General features: G+C 43.0%; 1 protein-coding gene across 1 annotated transcript; it reads right to left on the bottom strand.

The window, feature by feature from the left end:
- Positions 1 to 413: 413 nt before the first annotated feature.
- Positions 414 to 8,187, bottom strand: LOC134620381 (zinc finger and BTB domain-containing protein 47-like). Its single transcript, XM_063466540.1, has 3 exons — positions 8,048 to 8,187; positions 5,680 to 6,603; positions 414 to 2,081 (listed from the first exon to the last, which is right to left on the bottom strand). The coding sequence occupies exons 2-3, from the start codon at positions 6,599 to 6,601 to the stop codon at positions 1,705 to 1,707; spliced, it is 1,299 nt and encodes a 432-aa protein (XP_063322610.1). The 5' UTR covers positions 6,602 to 6,603; positions 8,048 to 8,187; the 3' UTR covers positions 414 to 1,704.
- Positions 8,188 to 13,180: the final 4,993 nt, after the last annotated feature.

Below are 13,180 nucleotides of genomic sequence, written 5' to 3'. Positions count from 1 at the left end.
GTCATATGGCTTTAAGTTGCTGCAGTGAAAAAAAAAAAACTGGGTTTATTGTGCTTTTTCAACCAAAATTTTTTTTATTTCAAAATAATGTGTACACAAAATGGCAGGCAGAGTGTGATAAGAGAAGAGGACTTGGGCTTCTTTGATCTGGGGGCTAAAGTGTTGTATGCTTCACGCTGCTTTCTTAGATTTGAGTTGGTATCTTAAAGCAGGTCTCCTTCCTTTCTGTCCGGTGGAGGCGGGACAGTCAGCGGGTTTGTTTTTGTATGTTTGGATTAAATAAATCTTATATTCACTGCTGCTGAGTCTCTTTACTTTTACACGCTCGCTTCAAGGTGATTTTCTGACACACTGTACGAAGATTAACTCCAGAACTTTAATGAGACTTCACCAGCCATTTAAAGATTGAGTTTATTTCAGATACCTGCCCTTTTTACAGCTTTCATTAGATTAAAACAAACTGTTTCAGCTCCCTTAAAGTTGATTTTATTCTGATTGGCCAGTTCCTGGAAGCTCTTAGACTCTAGAAGAGCTTCACATGTACCACAGGCTGTCTTAGCAGCCAGTTTTTCCAATTGGCTGCACCTTACAAAGAGGTTTGATCAGCAGGTAGGCGGGGCCTACCTCACATGACTTGCTCTCTGTGATGTCATCCAGATCCAAAAGTAGAAAAAAAGTGTTTTTGTACATACACTGACCTCTGTCAGCTCCTCTCTCCTCCAGACATTTTAGGATGGATGATGAAAATCATTCTTGGACCATAGTGGTAAATGCTGCTGACCAATGTTGCATTTCCTTTGGCTACTTCACAATAAAGGTCCACTCGGTTTGTCAGCTTAATACTATTAATATAAAACTGAAGCAGCAGTAAGTGTTCAGTAACTTAATGCAGTCACTACAGACAACAGCACGACTTTGAACCTTGTTTATGTTAACGTAAGCTTATTTCCTGATAACACATCACCATGGAAACCAAGAAAACACAAAGCAACAGGCCACGAGTGGTTCCTAGACCTAAACAAATTGTTTTTAATGGTGATCCATACATGAGTATAAAAAAAAATCAATTGAAGTGTCAAGACCAGTGACGCGTAAGACTCAAATTTGGGTTTCCGATGTGAATGCGTCACATCATCATTACCAAACCTTTCAATTCTGACCTTTTAAAAGCTGAAAATATTAGTTTTTAATTTCAGTTGTGTCCAAAAGTTTTGGCAGTGATAAGTTTAAACACGTTTGCCGTCTTTTCAGTGTAGTTTGGTAGCTAAATGGACACAAGTCAGATGAGAAATCGTGTTCAGAGACAAACTGCTGTGAGATCCAACAGTAACCTAACAAACGTGCATTTAGATTAAAATCTTTAAGACCGCTGCCTTAAACTGTGAATGAAACCGTGAATAATAAAGTTTAAACCAGCGGTTACATTCAGCTGGGTGTAATTACACAAACTCTGTCTGTTAAAGAGTTGGATCCAGATGTTGATGATGTGAGCAGACTCCACAAACGCCGTCAAATTCATTTGCAGTCGGTGATTTGAAACAGTCGAGCTTCAAACACCCGAATCTCCAAATTTAAGACACGAAGCTTCATTAAAGCAGACAAGTCGTAAAAAAAAAGTTTATTTGGACTCGGTGAAACAGATATTTGTTCTCTGCAGGTTAAAACGTTCAGTGGAGTATCGCCTGCTTCTGTAACTCCTCCTTTTCAGTCTTCGTCGTCTTCGTCCTGATCGTCGTCCTCCACTGCCGCCACCATCCCCGCACTTCTGCGTTTCTTCTCCCTTCTCGTCTCCTTCTTGTCTTCTCCCTCTTCCTCCTCCTCGTTGTCCTCCTCTTCTACTGCCCCTCCCTCACCGCCATCCCCCTCCTCCTCGCGGGCGTTGCAGCGGCTGCAGTGTCTCCTGAAGCCTCCCAGGAAGTGCGACCTGAAGCAGCAGAAGGGGCAGGCGTAGCGGCCGGGCCGGTGGGCGGAGCTGATGTGCCGCTGCAGCCGGCTCGGCAGGAAGAAGCTGCGCTTGCAGTCCTTGCAGCTGTACGGCCGCTCAACGTCGTGGCAACGCACCACGTGACTGATGGCGAAACCTGCGGCGACACAGATGAAGATAAAAACATAAATCTGTAGTTTTTGATGTTGGATTATTTTTAGTTATCTGTTTGCTTGTTTTGTTTGAAAAAAAGAAAAAGATAAAGATTTTTATTTTTTTTAGTTTTGTTTGCTTAAAAAAACAACCAAAAAGAAATATATGCTGATTAAAATTCTTTTGATGTTGCTGTTGTTATAAGATATATTAATTTGCATAAAAATAAGGCAAAAAAGTAATATCTAGTCTTCATCAAAGTCCAAAAGAATACTACAGAAGTCAGCTTAAAGAGTAGATAAAACTAGAAAGCGAAAATTTCAGAAGAAATTTTAAGTGTGCCTATGCCGCTGGTAAACAGTGTAGTTTGCCATTCATACAGCTACAGAGAGCAAAACTCAGCAGAGCAGCCATTCTCCACCATGAACTATGGTAAAAACAAACACCGCTCGCACCTCACAGATGACAGCTTACAATTTTGGGTAAAGATGAAGTGACTTTGTACAGCCCCGATTTGCAGACGCTGTGCACATAGTTTCATGAGCAGAAGTCCCATTGTACCACGGCAGACCCGACAATGTTTGCATGAACACGCTTTGAAGCATTACGTTATGGACCACTTTTCACACATGGTTGGTGTACCCACACAGCCGGCTGTAGCTTTTCAACTCACAGCCTGACACACACCCAAAAAACAGCCGAGAGAGCACAGACTACGCCAGAGAGGCGTGATTGCAGATGCCGCTCAGGTGGGTCCACCTCCCCTGCAGCGGCACTGCAGACCACGCCCCGCCACACACATCAATCACGTAAAATAAATATTTATGCACTTTTGCATTCACTTTTTGTTTTTTGTTATTTTTACACAGTGTTCTGAATGATTAACAATGGTCTACAGCCAATCTTGTGTATTATTATACAAACTTTGGTTGTAAGATGCCCTACCTGGCCCCCTGGCAAAAGCTTTGCTAGATCCGCCCCTGCACAGTTACCAGCTGTCAGCTAAATAAAAAAGGAGCTTGGTGTTTATTTCTCTCAGAAACAGTTCATAACTTCCCTTCAACTCATTCATGTCACCTAAAAAAAAGGTAAACCTGTTTCTCCATCACCAGTTCAGCTCTGATGATTCGGTAAGGTCATCTCCTGGTTTCCACCAAACTACACCTAAACTCGGTTTATATCTGACCCAAATAGAGTGCAGTTCATAACTTCTTACCTGAAATTCAGTTCACCTCACGCTCTGACCGGCAGCTGTCTGCTTCTCCTGCCTTCGGTTTCCCTGATCCACGATCTACCACCGGTTGATCGGCGGTCGCCTCGCCGCCTCGTTCCCTGCATGCTCTGTCTGACACACACCGGTGGATAGCTGCCCTCGGTTGTAGCTCCGCGTCAGCGACCACCAAACAACTCAGTTATTTTTTCCACATCGACCAGCATCTGGACAATCCACCGCCTTTCACTGTTTGTACCGTTACTAAAAAAAACCCCTCATCGGCTCATAAAAACGAAAAATAAGTCCAGCTATGACCCTGAGTCAAAAAGACAGCCAGTTAGCTAGCTAGCTGTCTAGCTCTTTGCAGGCACCGAAACCATCAGAGCTAATATGGGATGTCTTGGTAACACGAGCACATATTTGAAGTTTACATCTGGCCAATCCACCACCTTTCACTGTTTATACCGTTACTAAAATGAATAAATAAATAAATCATTTATAAGTCCAGCTGTGACCACGAGACTTTACGAAGGACCGGGTGTGAAACCAGAGTAAGCCGCTCTCACTGTCATCCAGGCCGGCTGTAGCTTGTTAGCAAAGCCGCGCTAGCCACACTAGCCAGCTAGCCTCAAGCAGAAACGACATCGTCAGAACATTGTCGCTAATATGGGATGTTTTGACAAAATGAGCAGATATTTGAAGTTTACACACCTATATTCTCGCCTGAAAATATCTTAAAAGTTTATTTTGTGACCTAGAAACAGTATTAAGAGGAAAATAAAAACTAAGTGATGGCCGCCATTGTTTGACTCGGCAGAGGCGTGCTATGAATTGTGGGATATTGAGTTTTCCACCAAGCATTACCGTAACTTTTGAATGATTTGCGCAACCTTAAAAATTCCAATGGCTCCTGAAAGCAGCGACGCTGTGCGCACCGTTGATATTGTCATCATTACGGTAATCCAAATAAGGGTAGACAGGCCGTACTACTCCCGGCATACCACTAGAGAGAGCCAACACACCACAAATGAAGTTTGAAATTTGTATCAGTGGGACCAAAAGATGGAGCCAACACACCACAAATGAAGTCTGTTTCTATGGCGCCAAAAGAAGAATCTTTCTAAATTTGCACTAAAATATTAATATTTAAAAAACTATAAAAGTCATGAACACCAAAAGTGTATACCATACTAGTCCAGCTCCAGCCGCACAAAATGATCTAACATATGTAACCCTATTGTCAAAACTGTTTGGCAGAGAAGCGCGGGAAAATTTTCACTAAAATATTAATATTTAAAAAACTATAATAGTCATAAACACCAAAAGTCATAGCACACCATTCCTGATCCAGCCGCACAAAATGAGGTAACATATATGAAGCTTGTCTCAAAACTGCGAGGCGAGATTCGCTGCAAAATTTCAGGCGGAAACTGAAGAATAATAATAATAATAATAATAATAATAATAATAATAAATCCGACGAATAGTAATATGTGTGCCTCTTGGCATAGGCACACATAATTAAAAGATTGTGTTTACATTTTCTGGCGTTTTATGTCTGCTTTTCTTTATTTCTGGGATTTTAACTCATATTTACAAATTTAAAGCAACAGCCCGATGTGGTATCTGTGCCATGCATACAAGCTTTAAATGTCACATTAAAAGGTCATTTTTGTAGTTAGTCTCTTCTAAATACATTTTAAAATGTTACCATCGGGGGGCAGTGTATCACCACAAAGTTTTATTGTCCCAGTTTGGTGCAGTCCTCCAGGTAACAGTCTGTTAAACGGCTACAAAACACTAAACGCTTCGGAGGGTGGTCGACCACGGCCTCCGTCTCTGACTATCACGCAACTGGAGGCTAGCATGATCACTAGCAACCAACCGTCTGGTCCAAAGCGATGCAAAAAGAGCAAATTGCTTCATATAATTAACAAAACCTCAAAACCTGCAGGTTCAGTCTCTGCATCCAGTTTAATAAGAATGACATTAAGTAAGTCAGACTCTAATGGGGCTTCAAAACAGGAAGTGAGTGGCAGTGACTTGGCAAACATCAAATAAGTAAAATTTGGGTAAAGTAACCAGCAGAGATGTGAGGGAAAGTTCTTCAACTTTAATACAAACAACTGAAGCAGCTACCAATTAAAGAAAGGACGATACAAGAGAAATGATGAAGTTGATAAATACGTCACAGGGTTACCTAAGTTACCACAACCACAGAACGCTAAGTAGTACAGAAGTGTTATATTACATATACATGTAATAACTGCTTTCTGCCCCCTGCTGGTCATTAGAAAGAATGGCAGGTTCAGGGATTCGTACCTGGGACCTCGAGTTCATGACTTTTATCTGCATCAGTTTGAGTTGAGCTGCGTGCGTTAGTGGGTACCTTTGAGTTTGGTCTTCCAGCCGCACATCAGGCACACGAAGCGGTTGGAGATGAAGCGCACCACTTTGGCCGTGGCCTCCATCTCCTCCTTCAGCAGCTCACCGCTCAGCCCGGCCACCGCCGCCTCCTCTTCTTCCACCCCCCCGCCACTCTGCGTCTGGTTGGCCGCGGCAGCGTCATGTCTGATGGCCTGGTTGGCATACGCTTTGGGAATGTTGTGCTTGCGCACCACGTGGCTGACGCCCACAGCTTTCAGCTTGTTCTTCCAACCACAGATTAGGCAGCGGTACCCGGCGCCATCAAACAGTAGCACGCTTTTGTCTTCATACTCGGATTTAACCGACTCCACCCCCTCTCCTTCCTCGTCTTCTTCACCCTCACTGCTCCTCTTTCTTTTCAGGACGTCCCTGCGTCCTTCCTCCTCTTCCTCAGTCTTGATGCTCCTCTTTATTTTAGATTCATCTTTCCCTCCTTCTCCTTCCTCCTCATTGCTCTTCTTTCTTTTGGCGTCACCTTTCCCTTCTTCTTCTTCTTCCTCCTCTTCCTCAGTCTTAATAGTTTGCTTTCTTTTAGTGGCATCTTTCCCTTCTTCCTCCTCCTCGTCACCCTTCTCGCTCCCGTTGTCGCCTCCCCCGTCCCTGTCATCCATGCAGTGTTTGGTGATGATGTGCTTGTAGAGCTTGGTGAAGTCTCTGCTGGTGTAGAAGCAGTAGGAGCAGTGGAAGAGCCGGGCGCCGCTCTGGTAAATCAGGATGTTCCCGAGGCGTCCCATCACCACACCGTCAAGGCAGGTGGGGTGGGATGCCGCAATGTGGGATAGCTGGTGGGCGTGGCTCTTGGAGAAATGGCCGCAGTGGGGGCACTGGAGGTGAGCCGCGACACCCCCGCCTACTTCGCCACGAGTCTGTATGATAACCGACATCCCTGCAAAGATTGTACAGAGCAGGTAAGGACCAGGTGAGCTCAGAAAACTGCCACTAAGATCAAGATAAAAAATTCTTAAAGCTAAATGTTTGATTCTTGGACATTTTTTTTACTTTTTAAAATATTATCATTATTATTATTATTATTATTTAAAATATTATATTCAATAAAGATAAGGGCTTTTTCACCTGGAATGAGAAAATGAATTCGATTAACAACACTGTCTCAGCCATATTTTACCAATAAACCAAACACAGATTTATTTTGGTATGAACACCTTCACATCTCCACTGTCAACACAATTTTTCGTTTTGGAGCTGTTTATACAACCTGGACTAGACACCAACACAAGGCCGATCAAAGCCAAAAATACAGGATTTTTGGGATCAATGCATATTTAGTGATTTCAATAATCAGATAATTCCAACATATCTGGTAGTATTTTTTTTTTTAAAAAACACACGAAACAGCAACAGATTTCTCTACGATTGGTTACAAGTAGTTATTTATTTTCTCCTATAGCTTCTGCCTGACTCTGCTCTGATCAACTGATTGTTGTATGTGTGCTGATCCAAATAAATGTTGCTAACACGGGAGTTGTAGAGTGCGTTCTGGTGGACAAACTATGCAACACCAACAGTCATAACATGGTTGAACGGTGTTTCTCCTGTCTCTTCTTTACTTTTGTTTTCATTTCTTTATTGCTTGTTATAAATAGATTGGGAAATAGCAAAATATCTGTCGGGCTCGATTTATCCAATTTCGAAATATTTGCTCAGTGTGAATTTGTAACAACTTTTTTTTCAACAGAAAGTATATTTTATGTCTGCTTCAACCAGGAATACAAAGCTTTAAAAACAGCCAATGTTAGACCTTTACCGAAACCAAATTGTGCGCGTTACATGCAAAAATCTGTGCTGTGTGCTTTAACTTGTGGGATGAGAATCATCTTCCCTCGTGGTGTGAGCTCTGCTGTCACACACGCAGCAGAAATGTGTGATTTTTAAAATTTTTGTTTTTCACTATAGTCCGATTTAAAATAGCAGCTCTAAATATATATAAAAATAAATAAACAGATTCCATTAAAATAATCTAACACCTCAGGAAATCACAACCAGGTACTTTGGACGTCTCTTTACTTCCATCCCTCCACAGCTTGTAAACTCATCTTCATCAAATACATTCAACCTTTAACCGGATTCTTTTAATATTTAAGCTTTTTCCCCCCATTAACAGTGATACAATTTGAACACTTAAGCACATTTAGGAGTGAGATTTGTCTCCTGAGTAAGTCACCTTATCCTGGTTCATCCCGGTTTATCCTGGGACTGAGATAACGGTAACCCTGCTCCTGCACGCTGTTCACATCAATGGGATAAAAGAGCGCAGCTAACAGGCTTGCCTGCACTAAAAACTACACATTTAACCAGTTTTTTCCACCCACCTGACTCCACCGCCGGCTGTGTTAGTTTGTAACAAAGTTCCTGAACCTGAAGCGACAATAAAACCACTCAGGAGAAAGATTTAAACCGGATTAAATCTCCATCTTTTAGGCTAACCCCCCGGGCTGCTCAGCAGCTTCTCCGCTACCGCCCTTTTCCGTGTTTACCTCCAGCACAGCCAATCAACTCACTTCAGCCGTCCGCCACTGACCAATCACAAAATTCCCTTAACCAGGCTCTCGTCTAGTATTCAATTATCGCGAGATCTCTGGAGTGTTTTATAATTGTCGGACATTCCTTCGTTTATAGAGGAAAAACAACATAAAATCGTCCGGATCTGGTGATATTTAACTCAGACAAACTAGCCTACAGTTTCAAGTGAACTAGAAATAAATGAATAAAAATAATAGAAGAAACTGATACATAATATAGAATTTTTTTTATAATCAGGCTGAAGCGTGTGCTCCTTAGTCTGTGATTAATAAGGCTGATTCTGTCTCCAGAAACCCACCACCTGCTGAGGAAGCAGGGCACTACATCTCTGTCATCCACTGCTTCGTCATCGCTCATACAGGTAGGATTGAAATTCTTTTAGTCTTCTTTACTGCCTGTCACTTGTATTTTATTTTTCTTTGCTTGCTTTGCTTTGTTTTGCTTTGTTTTGTTTTTTTTGTTTTTTGTTTTTGGGGGGGGTCTATAAAGTCGGTGTCCTGGCTTCAGTTTCGCTTGACTGGATTAGTTTCGCTGTGTTTTACTTTGTAACAAATTCAGCCCCCCCCCCCCCACCCCCACCCATTTTTCACCGGTTGTGGCCAAGATTATAGAGCAGGTCGTCTACCTATTGATCTCCACACCATCTGCTTCAAATTCTTCTTCACTTTAACACCACCTTAGTTCCATCACATCCATTTTTCAATAACATGTGTTTTTCTTAATGAAAGAATAATTATATGTTTTAAAATATAAGAAGCAATACATTGTGTATATATATATATATATATATATATATATATATGTGTGTGTGTGTGTGTGTGTGTGTGTGTGTGTGTGTGTGTAAAGTGTAAAGTGTAATACACACCACAGGCTGATTTCTCAGAAACACGTTAAACAATAAATTAAAACAAAGCAGATGACACCAGACCGGGCTTTTATTTTGAAGTGAGTGGATCAAAGCTTTATCAAAGCAGAAATACTCATCTTAATGGGGAGGTTAAAGGTCACCTGTTGAGCGAGTGAGAGGGAGGAGTGATGGGAGAGTAATTTCAGGTTGAGCGAGGATTGGTTTGAGAGGAGGGAGAGAGGAGGGGAGAAGGCTTTTATTGTGGTAGAATGAGGGAGGGTAGACAGAGGGAGAGAGGGAGGTATCTGAGTTTGAACTTGTGTTTTCCTCTAGTCTTTGTCATCTCAGATTCACAAACGCAGACACACACATACACACAAATATACTGGGTGTCATACTGAGGGACGCCGGGCGAGTGAGGACAACATGCTCTGCTTAAAAGGTAAGAGAGAGAGAGAGAGAGAGAGAGAGAGGGCATGAAGTTAAGAAATGTGGGTCATTATGTTCTGTACCTGTCAACATTAACACACACACACACACACACTGTTATCTTCATAACCTTTTTGCAGTGCAAGTGAGAAAGAGAGAATGTGTGTGTGTTGGGGCACTGAAGAAGGTTGAGCAAGCTTTATTTTGAGCACAGAGAGAGAGAGATTAATGGAGGGAGTGAAGAGTTGACTAGATGTAGTGTTTTCATGATTACAGCTGCAGCAGTCCTTTGTGCAACTGTTACTATGGTTACTGCTCCTAATAGCACCGCTAGTATTTCAACTACTACAAGTACTTCTGATACTGCAAGTACTGATGATGCTGCTTCATCCAAGTTTTGGGTCAAAGACGTGTGCAGTCTTGAGTCTGGCACGTGTGTGTGTGTGTGTGTGTGTGTGTGTGTGTGTGTGTGTGTGTGTGTGTGTGTGTGTGTGTGTGTGTGTGTGTGTGTCTTTAATGACTGTCGGCCTGTCGGGGCAGGCTGAAGCATCGCATTGAGCCTCCATAACACAGCTGTCCTTCTCCTGCAGCTTCAGACGTGGCTGTGGAGCTTTCCTTAATGAAATCCTGCAAGCTGCACCTCCTCAAGCAAACAAAAACAAAAAGAGCACACATAAAATTTGCTAGAATGTTTATCGACTCATGATGTTTCAGTTTTAGCTACAAAACAAATTAGCAGTTAATGTTTAAATGTTTCACCCATGAGCTTATTGTCCCTCTTTTTAAGATTGTTTGCTTTTGTCTGTGGCCTCATTCTGTATCATTTTAAGCTACATTTGCATATTAGAGCTCAATTCCGTTCGTATTTGTACTCATAATACATCTTGAAGCAAATCTTGCAGTATTTAGTATTCATATTAGATCGTATTTACATGTTTTGTAAGCTCAATGCATTAATCATACCTGTGTGAAGTGGTTAAAAAAATAGGAAGAGTTAGAGGCACAAAATATAACAACTGAAGGCGCCAGGACAAGATCGTATCAGTTTTTTTTGTCCCATCATCGGTCAGAGAAAACACTTTCACCCTCGGGAGAAATTCCCCTCTCAAGTACCTGACGTTCACTTCAAAAACACAACTGAACTGCAAGGACACAAACGATGGATGACGTAGGAGAAGAGCTAGCGGAGAGGAACTGAAGATTGATGGGACCCTTCTCACTTTCTCTTCTTCTCTTTTTTTTGTCGGCCAGGTAAATCCCTGAGTCAATCAAGCGTTTGATCAGGGAGACCTCCAGGCAGAAAACTAATGCATATTATCATTTCTTTCATATGAAGCACAGATGCCTTTAAAAATGGGTTAAAAACTCATGTTTTTGTTTTAGAACTGATTTCATAATTAAACAATAAACATTTTCTTTAACTTTCTTTCTGTCTGTGGTCCTCACCTCCCTGTGACTCATACACCTCAAAGGAACACCTCACAGTTTTACTCAGGGTAAATAACGAGCCAACAAAATACCAACAGCCTCCCAAACTGACTGAAATCAGAGACTTTCATTATTCTGCTTTTCTTTGTGAACATTTCTTCAATATGTTTATTAAACTTCCAACAACAGTAAGTTAAAGGTCACTTTGGACACTTCTCCACCTCCACCAGCTGGAACCTGGGATGGATCCAACCTCTGAATGATGCAGCACAAATCAGGCCTATCAGACCAGGGGACATCTTCCAGTCTTCTCTTGTTCAATTTCGGTGAATCCACATAAACCATAGTTTTCTGTTCTTAGCTGACATCAGTGGCACTCGGTGTGGTCTTCTGCTGCTGTAACCAGTCTGCTTAAATCTTTGATGTGCTTTGCATTCAGAGATGCTCTTCTGCATATTTAGTTGTGATAAGTAGTTTTGAGTTTCTGTTGCCTTCCTATAAACTCAAAGCTGTCTCTCCAATCTCCTGTGAACCGCTGCTCACTGAATATTTTCAATTTTTCAGACCATTCTCTGTAAAATCATGGCATGTTCAAAGGCACCTAGATCACCTTTCATCACCAATGTGGTGCTCGACTTAAAATTCAGCAGATCGTCTTGAACATGCCTAAAGGCAATGAATTGCTGCCATGTGTCTCGCTGATTCGATTTTTGTGTTAACAAACAGATGAACAGCAGCCAGTAGTGCGTTTATGCTATGTGTGAATCTAAAGTTCCAGTCAAGCACTGACTATCAGCGTTTTAATTTTCCCTTTATGGTAATATAAAGCCGGCAATAAATCGGACTTGTTCCTGGTGGCTCCGCCAGGGCTGCCCTTTGTCACCCATTTTGTTCATAATTTTTATGGACAGAAATTCTAGGTGTAGCCAAGTGGCGGAGGGCTTTCACTTCGGTGGTCTCAGGATCTCATCTCTGCTTTTCGCAGATGATGTGGTCCTGTTGGCTTCATCAGGTGATGGCCTCCAGCTCGCCTTGGAACGGTTCGCAGCCGAGTGTGAAGTGGTGGGAATGAGAATCAGCACCTCCAAATCTGAGGCCATGGTCCTCAGCCGGAAAAGGGTGGAGTGCCCACTCCGGGTCAGGGATGAGACCCTGCCCCAAGTGGAGGAGTTCAAGTATCTCAGAGTCTTGTTCACGAGTGATGGGAGAAGGGAGCAGGAGATCGACAGACAGTACCGGTCTGTTGTGGTGAAGAGAGAGCTGAGTGTAAAAGCGAAGTTCTCAATTTACCGGTCGATCTACGCCCCTACCCTCACCTATGGTCACGAGCTGTGGGTAGTGACCAAAAAAACGAGATCGCGAATACAAGCGGTGGAAATGGGTTTCTTCTGAAGGGTGGCGGGCCTCTCCCTTAGAGATAGGGTGAGAAGTTTGGCCATTCAGGAGGGGCTCAGAGTAGAGCCGCTGCTCCTCCACATTGAAAGGAGCCAGTTGAGGTGGTTCGGGCATCTGACAAGGATGCCCCATGGGCGCCTCCTGGGCGAGGTTTTCCGGGCATGTCCCACCGGGAGGAGGCCCCAGGACAGACCCAGGACACGCTGGGGAGAATATATCTCTCGGCTGGCCTGGGAACGCCTTGGTGTCCCCCGGATAAGCTGGAGGAGGTGGCTGGGGAGAGGGAGGTCTGCTCTTCTCTGCTTTGGGCCCCTTATCCGACCCGGCCCCGGATAAGCGGAAGAAAATGGATGGATGGATGGATGGATGGATGGTAATATAAAGTTTAGTTTGTTTCTTTTCTTGGGTAATCTAAGATACTGTTCAAGTGATTTTAACACAGGTCCTTCTTCAGGACTTCCTGGTTGAAGTGTCTGTGAAGGTTCTCAGTCATCCAGGTCATCGTAGTCTAAGGAGCTTGGAAAGAAAAGCCTCTGAGCTTCTTGAGTTGCTTGAAGACGTTTCACCTCTCATCCGAGAAGCTTCTTCAGTTCTAAGGGTCAAATGGTGGAGAGTCCCAGATTTAAACCCAGTGGGAGTTTCCCACTGGGTCACAGTGGGAGTTTCCAGTTTCCCAGTTTCGCTCACAGTGGACGTAAATGGCTTCTTTCACCAGTGAAAGAAGCCATTTACGTCCACTGTGAGCGACCATCTTTGAACAGAGGCGGTGGTTTACGACACCAACTGTCTGCCATCTATTATCCAGTTTTGAGATCCCTTCCCA

Source organism: Pelmatolapia mariae, linkage group LG23 (genome assembly GCF_036321145.2).
Source record: "Pelmatolapia mariae isolate MD_Pm_ZW linkage group LG23, Pm_UMD_F_2, whole genome shotgun sequence".
NCBI lineage: Eukaryota > Metazoa > Chordata > Actinopteri > Cichliformes > Cichlidae > Pelmatolapia > Pelmatolapia mariae.
Note: the sequence above shows the minus strand (reverse complement) of the source record. Positions and strands in the feature narration are given on the sequence as shown.

Coding starts and splice junctions, on each gene's coding strand:
- LOC134620381 (XM_063466540.1), bottom strand. CDS start 6,601: ATGTCGGTTATCATACAGACTCGTGGCGAAGTAGGCGGGGGTGTCGCG. Junction 2,082..5,679: donor CTGGAAGACCAAACTCAAAG/GTACCCACTAAC, acceptor GTGTCGCCGCAG/GTTTCGCCATCAGTCACGTG.